The sequence below is a fragment of the Nicotiana attenuata genome, unplaced genomic scaffold (assembly GCF_001879085.1).
Source record: "Nicotiana attenuata strain UT unplaced genomic scaffold, NIATTr2, whole genome shotgun sequence".
Taxonomy (NCBI): domain Eukaryota; kingdom Viridiplantae; phylum Streptophyta; class Magnoliopsida; order Solanales; family Solanaceae; genus Nicotiana; species Nicotiana attenuata.
In genome coordinates, this window is record NW_017670321.1 from 153,733 (window position 1) to 169,107 (window position 15,375).

Here is a 15,375-nt window from a genome sequence, read left to right on the forward strand (position 1 = left end):
ATGCATATAACTGCAGAGTTTCGTCCTCTATCTTATCTACTGAATGATAGGCTTACTCGCTATATCGATCAAATATCACAAAAACACGAGTTACTACGCCTCCCACATCATACTCCCACTTCTGGAAAAAGTTGTCCAGACAATGCTGCAAAGGCCTTTTGACACAGTAAATTTTAAACTGATGAGAAGAATACAAGTAAGGCTCATATAAGAGGAAAGTCGATTCACAAAACCAAGAGCTCAAATTCTAGAAAAAGACTGAACTCTGCCATCTCTTTCATTATTTCGTATACCCATCGTTGAGAGCCAATTGCTTTTACAAATACAATTAACACGAGGCAACCCTTGTTCAACAAATTATATGAATATTTTTTAAGAATAAAAATGCCAAACAAGGAAAACAAAAACTCAGCCAAGCTATTCTACAAAAAGAGTCACTCTACAACAATCTTCGCCTACCCAGGCAAATACTGCCATGCAGCATAATATGAACAGGTTTCTCCATGGCATTGCTGGCAAAAATCTTTAATCACGTGGGATGAACAGCTCCCCAGATTGATCTGAATCAGATCGTCCGAACTCGTTTCACAAAGGGACTACATGCTAGCATCTAGAGCAAATCTAATAGAGGGGGCTGCTCTGGCTGAGACTTTGCATTACTAGACCCTGATGTTGAGGACCTCAGTTGCCCTTGATTTACCCTTCCTCTTCCCCTTCCTCTACCAACAGCAGTTGATGGAGGTGGAGCAAGCCTTGGTGCAGTCTGCTCACCCTTGTTCGAGGAAAAAATTGATCCAATATCGTTGGCTCGACCACTAGAAGCACTCATAGCTGATGGCCCCTGACTTTGTTTCATAAATCCAAGAGAATTCTGTGGGTTAAAACCCCCACTAGTGAGACTATCAGTGTGCGATGCAGTTCCTTGATTCTGTTTCAAGGGCTGAGAAGAAATTGGGGTGCTGAAAGCCCAAGAATCAAGGCCATTTGTTTGAGAGTTTAAACCATTCAGAAGAGTTGCACTATTGGCAGACACGGGTCTGTTTGCGAATGGGGCCACTGATCCATTGTTCAAAGAGTGAGAAGCAGCCGAGGAGCCACTTGGCCGGGGAGGCCAGTTAGCAAAAGGATCAATATCATCGAGAGTTGAACCCAATGCCCCCTTATTTTCTGGTTGTTTCTCAGAATTCCCAAGGATGGTAGTACCAAGTGATGAAGATCTAGGAGGCCATTCCACATCAACTGCAGGACATGAAGATGAAAGTTGCTGGTTAGATAGAGAAGATGTCATGGACGATTGTGAATGTCCAGAATTAACTTGGATCGACTGATCTGCAGTAGTAGACTGAGCAGGCAATGTTGTAGAAGACTGGATGGTGGTTGAAGGTCCCCTTGCAGGAACCCAGTCTTCGTCCCATGATGGGCTGCGTTTTGTAATAGGCTGAGAATTCGCACTTGTTTTATTCACTTGTCTGGGCATCTGACTGTCAACTGTTGGAGATGATTTTATATTTACTGCTGGATTTCCAGAGTCACTCAGTGTCACTCCTCGTTTCTCTTCTATTTTCCTGTATCCCAAGAAATTGAAAAAAAAAACAGAAATAAATGGAGATGATACAAAATTTAAAACCTGATGCACTAGAAAGTTCTCTCAAATGGAAGTCTATAAGTATACATTACAGCATACCATTTCTTAAACATGTAGAACTGCTTTTTCTTTTGTTTTCTCCTTTACTTTTATATTTCTTTTAATCCTTTTTTTTTGTGTATATGTGTGTGCGTGTAGGGGGGTCGTAGTGCTGCCGTGTGCCCATGTCAAAAGTTCTCAATTAACCAAAAGCAAGACTGAAGCACAAAAGTTTTGCAGTTGGTATCCTACTAATCATGAAACAACTGAAGAGAACAAGAACACACAGGCTACCAGTAGTTTCATCAATGTTTTTAGCATCTGCAAGTTCCAGAATCCCTCTTTCAAGTGTGTACATGGGGGGGGGGGGGGGGGGTATGAGTATTAGCGGCTGATCGTAAATTGTATTACCTGAGAATATCCTTCACAAAAGCCATATATTTTGCAAACTGCTGAACATTTAATTGTTGAGCAATGAGAAGTGGCATGAGAAGAGGAAGGACATGCTCTGCCACAAATTCTATCCCATTCTGAGGGGAAAAAAATTAGGTAAAAGCAAAGCAATCAGTTAGATACTATTGGTGTAAGCACCAGCAATCAAGTTGGCCAAGATAGCATATACCTTCTTCAAGATAGAGTTGGCTACCCCAAGGGTACACATAAGAGTTGGTGCAGAACGATCAACTGCAGTACAGCGTTGGATCGTCTGTAAGATCTCTAGAACAGCAGGCTTGTCTAGCGTGTGAACCATATCCCCCAAACATAACAATGCATTGACCCTCACCTGCAAAGAGAAAAAGAATTATTGCGTGTCTATTAATGTTCAACTTGGTCAACCAACCAAAAAGAAGGGCCTAGCTTATCAACAATCAGTTACACTGGAAAACGAACTTATGTATCAAGAAAGAATGATTAGGTATGTTCACAAGGTTAAAAACAAATGTGACCCAAAAAATTTAGGGATATTGACGTGCCAAAGCAATTTTCATCCTACCAAAAAAAGCAGTCTTTTGCTCTGAAAGGATGAAATTTACGATGAGAATATCAATTGCCCAATATTCAGGAGTTTGTAATGTTTCAATTCACAGTCACAACTCACAAGACTTTTGAGTAACTCATGCAATAACATTCCTGCACAGAATAATGACTACCTACCGCAGCAACAGTTGTTTTCAGTGCCAAACCATGAACACGAGGCATGATTGCCTGTTTTACTAACTGCAAAAAAAATAAAAAATAAGCATTTTCAAATTCAAATATAAATCAATTCCTAGTCTAATAGCAGTGATACTAGTTCTCCAGAACTTAAGATCATATTCGTTCACATCCAAGCATTAATCTCTCCCCTAACACGTATGCAGGTTACATCAATATTTGACAAAGAGAAATAAACCTCATCTGCAGGTTATTCAATGTTTGACAAAGAGAAATAGACCTCATTGTGTCACAGGAAACTAGTGTCAAGTGGTCAACTAAAATTAAGCTTAGCATACACACATACGAATCAACTGTGAACAATCTTCAAAAGTCGAAGTGACGTTCATTAACTCCACAAATAGAAGACTATGATTTACCCAATAAAGTGTCAATATTTATCTTAAATCTTGATTGGTTAACAAGATAATTCATTCCAAGGAGTTACAATCAGATAAAACCATTTTTATACAGCTTTTTGTGCAGAATCAAACCGTGTAATTAACAAAAGGAAAATAGAGCATACTGTGAACTCAAACAGCAACATTATTTTTCAAATTACATAGAACGGTTGAGATGTCATTTTTTGGTTTTCTTGTTAATCCACTAGCCACATTTATAAAGGTCAGTCACTTTTAATATTACTTTCTACATAAATGGTTAGAGGCCACGAAAAGGCTACACCATTGCAACATAATAAATGTATACTTCCAAACTACAACTTAGATTCCGAAGCTGATAATTCAATAAATGTTTTTTCTACAACCTTCTTAAAAGGGAGAAGAAATGGCACATACTATCTTCTATAGAGTGCCTCCCACGACATCACTTAGCAAATGTTCTGATTTTGATATAACCTCTCCATTTTAGGATTTGTCCTCATACCTTTCTTTTCTATTAACAAAATCACTTATCAAATGAGTATAAACCTAAAGAGAATTTGCAAAGAAAAATCTGGTTCAATTTTGAATGAATTGTATCTGCATTTCATATTCTACCGCATCATCAATGCAAAGAACGTGTAGATTACAGGCTGGCTACAATGCCATAGCCCAAGATCCAATCTCATTTTTTCTTCCCAGTCCTTAAAAATGACATCATTCTGTCATTGATCTTGACAGAAAGTATTCTCTGCAAGTAGCTCACAAATTTCCACCCCTATATCAGAAACTGAGTAAACATGTCTCCAAACACACTGCATCCCTCTCACCTATTTTCCCTTCATCTCGGCACTCACATTCTTTATCAAGTTAGAGCTGCCTGAAGATCTTCATCAGTGATGAAACTTCATTAAGGAACTTTCATTAGGAGGATCAGATTATACAACATTTTGTCCTTTCCTTTTCTTGGTAAAACCAGTGAACTTGATATAAACGGCCATTAGTTTTAATTGAGCCAACAACTGATGTGACAATTAGAAATAATAAAGGACACCAATTACCTGAACGTCAAGTTGCTTAGCCAGTGGTACAGTCTTTTTCAGGACTTCCTCTTGCAAACGTGGATCAGTATCATCATAAGCTCGGACAAGCATGGGCAGGACATGTGAGATTAAGTGGTCCTGACTAGCCTACAGATGAGAAGATGCTATAAGAGATAAAGCAATGATAATAAACAAGCACCAAGTATATGTCAACTTGCAAAGATTATCGGAAGGTGGAGAAATTCCCTACAGTATTTCTGGGTCTACCATTGGGGGCAAGACAAAATGGTACATTGATGTGGCAAGAATTAATTGAGATGTAAGAAGAAATTGATGCCTTGGGAAAGCGGTATTTATCTCTTTGGGGGGTGTTGATTTTGGTGAACCATGTGTTGGATGGTATACCAACATATCTCATGTCTTGCTTCTAATCCCTACAAATATTGTGAAGCAACTTAACAAAAGATCTGACTTTTATGGGAAGGTGGGAGTGTTAACAGGAGATACCATTTAGTAAAATGGTCGACAGTCATTCAGGATAAAAAGGTTGGAGGCATGGGATGGGAGTCAGAAATCTGAAATTGCACAACAAGAGTTTGCTATATAAATGGCATTGGAGGTGCAACAATGGAATAGAAGGATTGAGGAAGAAGGTAGCAACTGTTAAATATGGGTTGGAATCTTCATGGTGTACTAAGCTGGTGAAGGAACCTTATGGAGTAGATTTGTGGAGGCAAATAACAACTTGTAGGGATGAATTTAATGCTCATACAAGTCTGAAAATTGGATATGGAAGAATGGTCAGATTTAGGTGGATAAATGGTTGGAAAAATACTCATTTAAGGGATATAATTTTAGATTTGTATAATTTGGCCACTGATAGAACATGTAGTGTAGCAAGCTGCTATTCTAAAGGCAGTTGGAATCTTCTTTTTAGAAGAAAATTAAATGATTGGGAAATTGGAAAAGTGAGCAGCTTACTACAAAAATAAAATGCTGTCTTTTAGTTGAAGGAGAAGAAGATCGCTTATTCTGGGAAGGCAGCAGTGACGGAGTATTTTCAGTTAAGTCCTCCTTTAAATTACTTTTAAGACAAGATGATTCAGGGAAACGTAACTGGCCATGGAAGCTTATTTGAAAAACAAGAGCTCCTCCGAAAGTTGCTTGTTTTGGGTGGATTGCAGCAAGTGATTCTTGCCTCACTCAAGATAATTTGCAAAGGAGAGTAATCTGTAGTAGATGTAGCATGTTCAGACAGGCGGCGGAATCAGTCAATCATCTTTTTATTCATTGCAATGTTGTTTGGCAGATATGGTGCATGTTTCTAAATCTCTGTGGCATTCAATCGGGTGATGCCAAGAAATTTGGAGCAGCTGCTCAATTGCAGGCTGGGATAGAAGCCTAACAATAGGTGCAGATAACTATGGAGATCTATTCCGTTGCGTATAATAATTATATGGGCTATCCGGGTAGACAGGAACAATAGGACTTTCGAAAGGCGAAAGATTGTATTTCCCATATCAAATTTAGATGCATTCAGAATTTGTACTGCTGGAGTAACAGATATTTAGCAAGTGAGTTTGCAGATATTTTGGCTCTTCTGGACTCCTTACAGGCTTAGAAGTAGGGGATCAGACATCTTTGTACTGATCAGTAGGTCTTGGTACTATTTGAATTAATAAAATTTTACCTTTCATCAAAAAGAAGAAAAAAAACACCAGGTAGGCAAGTATTCAACAAACAAACGAGTAAGAATGAGAAACTAGAAAAGTCTTACGTTGCCTCACTTCAAACAAGGCCTAAGTTAAGCTTTTGTCACTGTCAACAGTGAAAATCTATAGTATTCCGCTTCTTCATAGACAAGCTTGGTTATCTTTTCCTTTTTCCTTTTTCCTTTTTTTCCCCTTCCTCTTCTTAGGTGTTTAGGAAGCATCGTTATTACAAGTTTGAATATATGTATTGCAATAGTTAAAAAGTGGTCAGGTTAAAAACAATTAAAAGAACAACCAAAAGGTCAACAGCTACTTTCTTACCTTGTTGATAATAAGATCTGCATGCTTAACTAGTAGCAATAATGTTTCACCTGCTGCGCTGCTTAGGACAGGAACAAGAGCTGGCAGGGTTGACATCTCAAAATCACTTTTATCCTGCAATGAACCACTCAATCAGTCATACAACACAAAATTGATTGATAATACATGTAGGTAATCACATTGCGACAGCTTATAAAGATCAGTCCTGATAATTCACCCAGAAATATAATGATTAATCCTTGTACTGCTGTACAAATCAATTTTAAAGATTCAATAACAGAAAAGTGAACAATAAGAGACAAACAAATTGACATGAATAAGCAATATTACATACATAACTTTGAAGCATGTTCTGGAATACACATTGGTACAAGGAAAAGACAGTACAAGCAAAGATCAAACATTAGGAGATTCTATTATAAGATGAGCTATGGAGACATATAAACAAAGATGAGTACATAGGCTACAATGTTTCACCAAGGATAATTTACAAGGTTTTACATGAAATTATCGTTGAAGATGTCAAGCTGAGATGGACAGTGCAGTCAATGAGCTGGGAATGAATCAAAGCTGTTACGTAGTGCATTGTACCAGTTAGTTAGTTAGTTGAGAGAGCTAAGCTGACATGTACAGAAAATATGTAGGAGCTGTGATGCTTTGTGAATGACAATCAACAACAACAACAACAACCCAGTATAATCCCACTTAGTGGGGTCTGGGGAGGGTAGTGTGTACGCAGACCTTACCCCTACCCTGGGGTAGGGAGGCTGTTTCCAAATAGACCCTCGACATCCTTCCCTCCAAGAACTTCCCACCTTGCTCTTGGGGAGACTCGAACTCACAACCACTCGGTTGGAAGTGGAGGTTGCTTGCCATCAGAGCAACCCCTCTTGTCCTTGTGAATGACAATCGAGTAGATTAAATTAGGTCGGCTGGCGAGTTGAGATTATTTTGTATATATAACTCAATCAGTCGAGGTATGTTAGCTCATAGCTGTTATAGGGTCAAGCGTTTTTTTCATTTCCAGAATTTAGGCAGCAAAAGTTAGTTTCGATTCTCTCAAGATTTCCTCTCAAATTCATCTACTACATTTCCATTATTGAGAGTGCTTCGATTGTGATAAATAATACACACTGTTTCTATCCATGATAAATTGTTCTAGTCGTTGATAACACACATAACATGCTTCTTTCAGTTTCAGAAAAGTTTCTCGTCGTCATACTTTTCTGCTTCACAGCCTAAATAGCATTCTAAGTCACTAAACATGTCCAGTGATGAACTCGTGTGAATCCATGGTAATGTTTGCTTCGAAATTGAGACTACAACACCACCACCTTATTAAATGACCCTAAATCGCATACAGATTGCAAGAAGATTGAAAAATGAGGTTATGCTATTTAACCATAGACTCAAAACATAATAATACTAATTGGCGGAATTTGGATTTGGATTAAAAAACTAATCAAGCTACCAGCTACACATATCAGATAAACATGGTGAAGCAGACAATACCTGAGATTCTGCAATAGTCAGAACCATGGGAAGAATCATGGGTTGCATTACCACATTCCGGAGCTCAGCACATAGTGGAGGAAGAACCTGCATCATAATACAAATATGATAAGTTCTCCAACCATTTAGAATTGCAAAAGTAATTAACAGAGTACTTGAGCAACAGAAGAGCACATAATTGATTTATCAACTTCTGCGGCAATGAGAGATCACAAGTTCTGAACATTAACGCTGATGATATTTGAGGCACTCTCTGGAGACACGTTAACATGATAAAAAGCATTATCTACCCCGTGAATAATGTTCCTAACATCGAGGAGTTGGCAGACATTCTATGTTGCAACATAGGCACCTCGCCTACCACATATCTAGGACTACCATTGGAGCCAAATTCAAATCTAATGAAGTTTGGAGTGGTGTGCTGGAAAAGTTTGAGAAAAGGCTTGCAACATGGCAGATGCAATACCTCTCCATGGGTGGCAGATTAACCCTCATTAACAGTGTCCTAGATAGCCTCCCCACCTACCATATGTCATTGTTCCCAATACCAAGCTCAGTTCTAAAGCAGATGGATAAACTTAGGAGAAAATTCTTATGGGAGGGTTGCAGCACCACACATTAGTTCCCACTAGTAAAATGGTCTAAAATAATTCAGCCAAGATATCAAGGAGGCTTGGGTTTTAGAGATTTATACTTGCACAGCAAAGCAATGATATTGAAGTGGCTGTGGATGTATGGGCAAGAGGGACCTGGACTCTGGAAGAACATCATTGATGCTAAGTATGGGCAACATAATCACTGGTGTACAAAGAAAATAAGCACTCCTTATGGTGTTGGCCTTTGGAAGAATATCAGCAAGCACTGGGATGAGTTCTTTCAAAATATAACCTTCAAGGTTGGGAAAGGAGATCATGTTAAATTCTGGAAGGACAAGTGGCATGGAGATAATGCACTGATGGATATATATCCCAATTTATACCAGATTGCACTCAGCAAGGAATCCACTGTTGCTCAGAACAGAGAAAATCGCACATGGTGCCCCTGTTCAGAAGGAACCTACAGGACTGGGAGACCTACTAACTATGTTCAACTCTTTAGAAGGCCACATCAGTGATTACCAGCAGCTGCTAGCCAGACAAACACTCTAAGAGGGGCAAATACACAGTCCAAGATGGATACAAACACTATTGTTTCCAGAATGGTATGACAGATAACTGGCCTTGGAAACATATCGGGAGAACTAAGGCGCCTACCAAGGTGAACTGCTTCACCAGGATAGCTATAAAGGGGGTATGTCTCACTAAAGACAACTTAAGCAAGAGGAACATTATACTTCTTAAAAGATGTTACATGTGTCAACAAAATTCAGAAAGTGTCAATCATCTTTTCCTCCATTGCTCAGTTGCAAGTGAAATCGGGACTCTCTTCTTCTCTATTTTTGGTCTGGAATGGGTTATGCCTCAGACAATAAAGCAAGCATATGAAAGCTGGTGTTTTTGGAGAGTTGACAAAGCCATCAAGAGGATCTGGAGAACGGTTCCAGCAGTAAATTTTTTGGTGTTTTTGGACAGAAAGAAATCAGAGGTGTTTTGATGGCATCTCAACTCCAACCTACTCCCTCAAGACTATTCTGGATTTATCTTTCCCCTGTAACTAGTGCAGATCACTTTGTGGATTTCATTAGCTCCCTGTTCTTAGCATAGATTTTTGTACTGGAGCTAGTTATCTTCTACCATTTTGTACTTTTTGCATCTTCTTGATGCCTATTAATGAATCACTCTTACTTCATCAAAAAAAAAACAAAATTGATTTATCAAATAAAAAATGACTTATAAACAGGGATGACCTCCAAACCTTATAACGCAGTACACGGGAATCAAAATCTTTCCACATGTCAGACAATGCCTTTAGAAACTCAGACTTCTGCATGTTATCTCTTTCCTACAAAATGAGAAGTGTTCCTATCAATACTGAGCTTCAAATCATTTTGTAACATTGTACTGTTGCTAAACATTATAGCATATATTCCTGCAAGCATAATCAAGCTAAAATATGAATCCATACAAGCATGTGATCCAGGAAGCGAAGAGCACGCAACCTAGTGTCGTCGCGGAAAAAAGATGAACCTGTAGAGAAAAGAAATAACTTTTAGATGAAATTTAAGTTCTTGAAGCATAAGCTCATTCAAGTACGTAGATGAATAGCTATATAAACAGAAGGACTGTGAAACTACACTTCTCAACCACATTTGTCTTCTAAGATCAATAACACTTCTAAGACTTAAACCCCCTTTTGGTTTCCATTGTATTAATGAACTGTGACATTAATTCAAATTGATCATTAAAAGTTTAGAGATAAACAATCTTTATCCAAGAAAAAAAAAAGTTTAGAGATAAACAACCCCCTTTATGCAATCTATTCACAATATTCCGACATGATAAACGGTACATAGATGTGAATGGATGAAGACTAACATGATCATATTCCACTTTGCGACATGCTTCCAGAAAACTACGCAAAGCCAACAAGGAACACAACAGAAAAACAAGGAAACTGATACAACAAATAAAAACTATTTTCTGAATTTTCAAGGTTTTTTTAATAAGGAAAATAATCAAGGTTTTCTGACTGTGGTTCCTATAATTATCTTTTTCTCTCTTTCTTCTTTTTTTTTTTTTGAGATGATAACAGTTTGCTATATTCAAAAGCACAAAGGCTGTGCATGCCATAATTACATAGGGAATAACCAAAAATATACATCAATTTATCTATCTTCTTACAAAGACCCAAGGACATCTATTGTAGCTTCTGAGTCCTCTATGTATTCAAGTTTACACCAAAAATGAAAAAGCATTAGGCAATTCATTTTAATCTTCTGAATTGAGTTAGCATTGTGATGATAGGCTATAATTTACTGCACTTTAATTGAGTTTGAGCTTTAATCGCTAGTGTTTTGCACTAATTGTATGTTTTATGCCTTGTAGGAGTGATTCCGAGCTATATAGATGTTATGGAATGAATTCAAGTGATTTGGAGCTTTAAAGTTTGAGTAAAAGTTCAAGGAATTAAGCCGGGATCGTGTTTGGGGGTCAACGGATGATAGTTAGAGCGAACGAAGACTCCAGCAGGCAGATTGCGCACTGTCTAGTAAAATAGACATAACTTTTTGCTCAGAACTCCATTTTGGCTCCACAATATATGGTTGGAAAGCTAACTCAAAGGGCTACAACTTTCATGTTTTACGTTATTCCAAATTCGGAACGGAACAGGGTGAAAAGTGCGCGCCCAGATGCGCGGCCGCGCTAGTTTTAGCGAGCCCAGAAACAGAAAGTCAGCCAATTAGCACGCCTAGATGCGCGGTCAAATGTGTTGCAGCGCTAGTTAAGCCCGAGAAAAGTGTCCTTTTTCACATTGGAGAAGGTATAATTGTTTGGGCCTAACCCTACTTGGTATATATACATAGGAGAACGTTTTTTAGAGCAATTTTTGACCAAGGAAGAGCACAGAGCCGCCGTGGAGGCCGGGTTTCATCTTTTCTTCCACCAACTTAGTAATTTTTATGTTTCTTTGTATGATTTGTTGTTTTGCTACCATGTCTATGTGGAGCTAAACTTCACGTTCTAGGGTTGTGGTTCTTTCATGACTATTGTTATTCGGATATTGATTTTGATTTCTTAGTTTATCATATTGGTTTATTTATTCAATCCTGCACTTAATTATTTGATTGCTTGATCACCAATTGAATACTATCTACGAATCTAGAATTGAACTCGAAAGTGGGAATTCTAGATTGCATATAGGATTGAGTAGAGCAAGTTCTTGAACCTGGGCCTCGGGGAACGGATTCGCGGTTAGGATAGACATATACCTAATTGCCTTGCTTGGTTGATTTACAGGAATTATAAATGCGTTCTTGTTGATTCTAATTCCATAGACATATAGGCGTTAGGTTAGCTTGAATAGGTGAGTAAGAACTCGACAGATTCTTATGAGCAATATTAACCCCGTCAACCAATAAACTAGATAAATTGGTTAGTCAATTCAATTGAAGAATAGAATAGGAATGTTAGATAGCCCATAACCCTAGATCGTTTTCATTACGTTGATATCATATAAATCTGCTCTTTCTCTGTCCAAAGTTCATTATTTGTTTTTGTTTATTTAAATTAGTTTAGAATCAAATATTTCTAGGTTTAATTCTTGTTTAGATAATTAGGATAGTCTAATTTAGTTAATAGTTAATCACAAGTCCTCGTGGGATCGACATCCGACTTTTAGTCACTTTATTACTTGACGACCGCGTATACTTGCGTGTGCGTTTGGCTGCAACACATTGTCTTCAAAACATCTTGAATTCCTCTCATTCCAAAGCGTCCACCATATGCATGCAGGAATCATACCCTATCTCTTCTTGTCACTTACAGATCTTCTCCCCTTGTTCCAACATGACAACATTTCCATGGTGCTGTTGGGCAATGACCCATTGAATCCCTGTGAGTGCTATAAATATGTTCCAAACCTGAACAGTAACCGAACAGTGCAGAAAAAGGTGACTGTTGGTTTCCTCCTCCCTTCCGCATAGGTGACATCTAGAGCACAAAGATATTCCCTTCTCCTCAAATTATCATGTGTTAGACAAGCGTTTCTAGCAACCAACCAAACAAAACAAGCCACTTTGTAGGGTATTCTTACTTTCCATATGTGTTTCCAGGGCCAAAGATCAATCACAATATTAGTTTGATTAAGCATATGATAGGAAGACTTGACTGAGAACCTTCCTGAGCTGTGCCCCAACCACCACACCTTGTCTACGTCCTGATTGACCCCAGTGAATTNGGTTGTGGTTCTTTCATGACTATTGTTATTCGGATATTGATTTTGATTTCTTAGTTTATCATATTGGTTTATTTATTCAATCCTGCACTTAATTATTTGATTGCTTGATCACCAATTGAACACTATCTACGAATCTAGAATTGAACTCGAAAGTGGAAATTCTAGATTGCATATAGGATTGAGTAGAGCAAGTTCTTGAACCTGGGCCTCGGGGAACGGATTCGCGGTTAGGATAGACATATACCTAATTGCCTTGCTTGGTTGATTTACAGGAATTATAAATGCGTTCTTGTTGATTCTAATTCCATAGACATATAGGCGTTAGGTTAGCTTGAATAGGCGAGTAAGAACTCGACAGATTCTTATGAGCAATATTAAACCCTGTCAACCAATAAACTAGATAAATTGGTTAGTCAATTCAATTGAAGAATAGAATAGGAATGTTAGATAGCCCATAACCCTAGATCGTTTTCATTACATTGATATCATAAAAATCTGCTCTTTCTCTGTCCAAAGTTCATTATTTGTTTTTATTTATTTTAATTAGTTTAGAATCAAATATTTCTAGGTTTAATTCTTGTTTAGATAATTAGGATAGTCTAATTTAGTTAATAGTTAATCACAAGTCCTCGTGGGATCGACATCCGACTTTTACTCACTTTATTACTTGACGACCACGTATACTTGCGTGTGCGTTTGGCCGCAACAAGTTTTTGGCGCCGTTGCCGGGGACTTAGAAATTAACTATTCTACTAGATTGGATTTTTACTTTTTGCCTATTCAAGTTTTTATTTTTTTATTTTTGACTTAGTTTAATATTTTATTATCTTTGTTGACATGCATCTTGGAATGAGAATTGGTTAAATATTGGTTATTCTTATTATAGTGATCCTTGTCCATATTGTGGAGGATCACACTTGTGGCAAAATTGTGCATCTCAATTTGATGTGTGGAATTTTTGTAATATGTGTGGTGGTCAAGGTGGCCATTGGGATGGTTGTCTAATTCTTATTATCCTTCTCAGAGTTCTTATTATAATGTTTCTAATAATGTTTATGAGTTTGATAGGAGCAAGGAAGTGGAGGATATGGAAAGCATGGCTCATATTATGGACATGATGAGGCAAGTAGTCGAGCTACAAGATGAAAATCGAAAGGCTGCACAAAGAATTAGTGCAGCAATCATGAGAATGAAGGCCGAGACGGAGGAAGTGGCTGAAGAGAGCGAGTTCCCACCAGAAAATAATTTTGAAGAAGCAGATATAGTGAGCCAATCTTGGCTAGAGGAACAAGCTCAACTTATAAAATCCCATGAGTTTCTCCGTGATGGTCTTTCAAATATGACAGAACAACTAATAGAAGCAAGAACTGAGCTCAGGCAAGAGATAGACCAATTTGGCTCAGATATCCATGACTTGCATGCTCAATTGAATAAAAAGGTTGAGGCGTCTGATGCCCTACAACCAATTTTTGTGGATACTGGCCATCTTGTGGAGCGGAAAGAGGAATTCCAACTATTCGACCAAAATATTATTAATGATGCCAAGGTTGACGAAGAGCTCAAAATTGAGGATGTCAAAAGTAATGCAATTTTGGAGTTGGAGCGTATTGGACCTCATTCTAAACACTTTTCAACATTATGTTTGGTTGGTGACATGGAAATTGATCCATTCGAGCATATGGAGGAGTCAATAGATGAGGAACTAAGTGTTTATATTCTGAAATTTGCCACACCAAGGAAACAAAACGACATTCCTCACTTAAAGGCCAAGAAGTGCAAGATGCGATACCTACTACTTGGGTTCTTTATTTTTACACCACCGCCCCATGAACGTGACAGAAAATTTGATGCAAATTGGGGGCGCAATTTATATCCTCAAAGTGGAAGGAAAAGTGATGAAAGTGTTGGCGTCGTGCTGCGACGTTAAATCAAGCGCTTGTTGGGAGGCAACCCAATTTCATTTTTTTTTTTTTGTTTTGTTTATTTTTTTTTATATTTTATTGTGTTACATTTTTTATTGTATTTTTTTTTGTAGTATTATTTTTGTGTTTTGTAGGAGTACGAGCATGGAATCAAAGCCAAGAGGCATGGGCAAAAGCGAGCAGGTGGTTGAAACTAAGTGTGACCTACCCGCATAAGGGATCGTACAGGGAGAAGTCTGAGTATCCCGTGAGCTGCTAATTCTTCGGCCTTTGGCCTACCATGGAGTCTCTTTTACCCTCTTGTTATTTTTAGTGTGCATTGAGGACATTGCACAATTTTAAGTGTGGGGTGAGGAGATTGTCTGGGTGATTTTCTGTGCTATGTTAGCTTAGTTATAGTACTCGTTCTTAGTGTAGTAATTTTTTTTTTAAAAAAAAAACTAAAAAACGAAAAGAAAAAAAATTTGAAAGATTTGGACTTTTCCCGACGATGGATCTCCTAGACAGTTTTCTTGAGGGATTAAAGTCTAAAAAATCCAAAAATATGTCTTTTATTTTCTTTAGGTAGTAATAATCCCCCGTGGTTTTTCTTTGTGCCTCGGTTCTTTTCCATGGGATGTAGTTTGAACCGGCTAATAGTATTTTTTTTATATTTTTAGAGTAGATTAGAATTTAGGGAATAAATGGAGGAAGAATGATGAACCTAGGCGCCCTTGACTTGTTTGATAGTAGCATATTTAGGCTTTGGCATGTATAGTATCTTCCCTATGATTTGAAATTATTGATGATGCCTTGCTTAGTTGGATAGCATGTCTTGTGATGCCTATGTCT

The 15,375-nt window shown here is 37.9% G+C and overlaps 1 protein-coding gene across 1 annotated transcript in view; it reads right to left on the bottom strand.

Moving 5' to 3' along the window:
• Window positions 1–223: 223 nt before the first annotated feature.
• The window catches only part of LOC109237820 (SCY1-like protein 2), a 31,077-nt gene continuing 15,925 nt past the window's right edge, over window positions 224–15,375 (bottom strand). The window contains exons 6-14 of the mRNA XM_019404207.1: window positions 9,851–9,912; window positions 9,641–9,727; window positions 7,787–7,873; window positions 6,275–6,388; window positions 4,260–4,388; window positions 2,780–2,842; window positions 2,247–2,408; window positions 2,036–2,154; window positions 224–1,565 (exon numbers count right to left, since the gene is read on the bottom strand). Of these exons, the coding sequence (XP_019259752.1) occupies window positions 611–1,565; window positions 2,036–2,154; window positions 2,247–2,408; window positions 2,780–2,842; window positions 4,260–4,388; window positions 6,275–6,388; window positions 7,787–7,873; window positions 9,641–9,727; window positions 9,851–9,912 (1,778 nt within the window). The 3' untranslated portion in view covers window positions 224–610. The remainder of the gene's footprint in view (window positions 1,566–2,035; window positions 2,155–2,246; window positions 2,409–2,779; window positions 2,843–4,259; window positions 4,389–6,274; window positions 6,389–7,786; window positions 7,874–9,640; window positions 9,728–9,850; window positions 9,913–15,375) is intronic.